The 2,494-nt window shown below is 38.5% G+C and overlaps 1 protein-coding gene across 1 annotated transcript; it reads left to right on the forward strand.

Annotated features, from left to right (window-relative positions):
• The first annotated feature begins 219 nt into the window (after positions 1-219).
• LOC146360559 (uncharacterized) lies at positions 220-1,590 on the forward strand. Its single transcript, XM_084922744.1, has one exon. The coding sequence runs from the start codon at positions 220-222 to the stop codon at positions 1,489-1,491; it is 1,272 nt and encodes a 423-aa protein (XP_084778870.1). The 3' UTR covers positions 1,492-1,590.
• Positions 1,591-2,494: the final 904 nt, after the last annotated feature.

The following is a 2,494-nucleotide window of genomic DNA, read 5'->3' on the forward strand; positions in this document are numbered from 1 at the left end:
AGGAAGCTCCCCCTTTTTGTTACCCTTTAGATGAATAGAGTTTTTTAATTAAATGCATATTCTTTAATAAATGTTATCTTTTATAAAAAGTAGGATAATTAAAAAAAACTTGTATTATAGTTCTATTGCGTAGAACAAAAACTGTCTTGTTTTCTGTTGTGTGTTATATAATATTAGGGATGTTTGTGACAATTAATTTCTTAATTAATTAACTCCAACATGTTTCCAAGAAAAAAACAACCAATTCAAAAAGATTACGCCGCCTCTCCTTCCTGGCGTGGCCGGCCAATTTCCCCAAATGGCGTCTCATCCTTCCAAAGGGCATTAGAGGAGAGTAGGAAGGAAAACTACCATCTCCAGAAAAAAATGCAACAAATTGAAGAAGAGAAACTTCAACTGGAGGACAAGTGTAGACGAATGGAAGCCCAAAATAAAGAGCTGGAAGACAGACAACAGCGCCAGCCGGACATAAAAATTATTAATGAGGGCTGGGGAATCAAGTTTGCTCAGACCCAAGAGCAAATTGTGCACCTCATTAAAGAAAACAAGCAAAAGAGTGCAGAACTAAAACAAATGACCAACCAGCTCCAAGACAAGAAAACGATGACTGATAAGATACAATGGGATCTCCAATACATGGACCGAAGGAATCAGCTCCTCCAAAGACAGCTCCATGAAGCTGTGGAAGAAAAGAAAGAAATCCTCCAACAGAAGGAAGAGCATGACAAAAAGCAAAGAGACATGCAGCACGAACTGAAGAGCATGCAGGAAAAATACCGAATGCTGAAAGAAAGCCTGGATGAAACACTGCGCCAAAATAAAGACCTTCTTCAACAGAAAGAGCAACAACAAGAAAGACTGAAAGAAGGAAAACATATTGTCCAGGACTTTGAGTCTAAAAATCTAAAACTGCAAGAGTTTTGTAATCAGCCGGAGGACAAAGCAACTAAAGTGGAAGAAGAAAAGGACAAACTGGAGAAACGGTGCTCACAGATGCTCACAGGGATTTTGGTGGAATTCAATAACTTGAAGCGTGAACACACTCAAATGCAGGCACAAAAACAACAACAAGACAAAATACGTGAAGACCTGCAGCTCACACTCCAAGAAATCCAGAAAAGAAACGAGCAGTTAGAAGACAAGCACAAGGAGGTCCAACAGAGAAATGCAGACATGCACAAGGACAAGCTGATACAGGAGGCAACATCCAAACAACTCAAAGACAAGCTTGAAGAACAACAAGCAACATTAGAAGAGATGGAACAAAGATGTGAGAAACTTGAAAAGCAAAACACAGAAACAATCGATGAGTTGAGAAATCTCATCCTGGAGAAAAAAGCGCTCGTGGAAAAGTGCATGAAAAAAAAGAAAAAATGGTTCCACTTGTTCCGGAGGAGAGACGCTACTGCTTCCTCACCTGATGTAGCCTCGTCTTGCTCCACCTCTGTTAACCCCCCCAACCAGTCCCGGCAGTTGACTGTCCCCTCCTGAGCCTGGTTCTGCCGGAGGTTTCTGCCCGTTTAAAGGCAGTTTTTCCTCCCCACTGTCACCTGGTGCGTGCTCAGAGGGGATTGTTGGGGTTTTCTCTCCTCTGCCTTTTATCTTCATTTACTTGTTTAACTTTTTTCATTATTACTTCGTTTTACCTTGTTTCTTTATTTACTTGCTTGTTTAACTTTTTTTTTTCAACTTATCTAAAAACCAATTGAATTTATCCTTTGAGTATTTTTCATCTCATCTTTACAGAATTTTTCCAAAACATTTTCAAACATTCAGATCTGTCTTTTATTTTCTTCTTGAAACCTCATAAATGGTGAACTAAAAACCCCGGAATATGGTTTGAAACATTGTTTCAGCTGAAACTGGCATAACATGCTTGAGTGTGTGTGTGTGTGTGTGTGTGTGTGTGTGTGTGTGTGTGTGTGTGTGTGTGTGTGTGTGTGTGTGTGTGTGTGTGTGTGAGTGTGTGAGACAGGTGACAGGGTATCACTAGTTAGGTCATCATGTTTAGGCTCATTCACTCCAAAATTATTTAGGCTAAATCTTTAAAACAGTGTCATTGCATACACATTTTCAATTCACTCCAATCGCACAAATGCAGAAATAATTATTTGCAGTATCTTATTTATTATGAGATTATGTCATGACTGATCATTTGCACCCACACCATCAAAAATGGCATGTTTAATCGGTTATAAGAAAAGGTCAGAAATATAAGTGCCAACATGAGCAATGTCCACAGAAACCTCTGAATCTCAGCTCAAAGCTCAAATAAACCATTTCTACAACCACCAAACAAAGCAAAGACACCAAACAGTTAAAAGAGCAGTGACGTCACCATGAATCTGTGGTCAGGTAATATCCATATTTTGATTGATGATTTTCTGGAGTTAAATGTGAACCGAAGCATATTTTCAAAGGTGTTATATGCTATAAAATACTTTTAAATAAAATAATCTCTAATTAATTAGGTGTGGGAAATAAAAAAAAATCT

This window comes from Perissodus microlepis, unplaced genomic scaffold (assembly GCF_051167445.1).
Source record: "Perissodus microlepis isolate ML-2025 ecotype Zambia unplaced genomic scaffold, ASM5116744v1 scaffold_24, whole genome shotgun sequence".
NCBI classification, from domain to species: Eukaryota; Metazoa; Chordata; class Actinopteri; order Cichliformes; family Cichlidae; genus Perissodus; species Perissodus microlepis.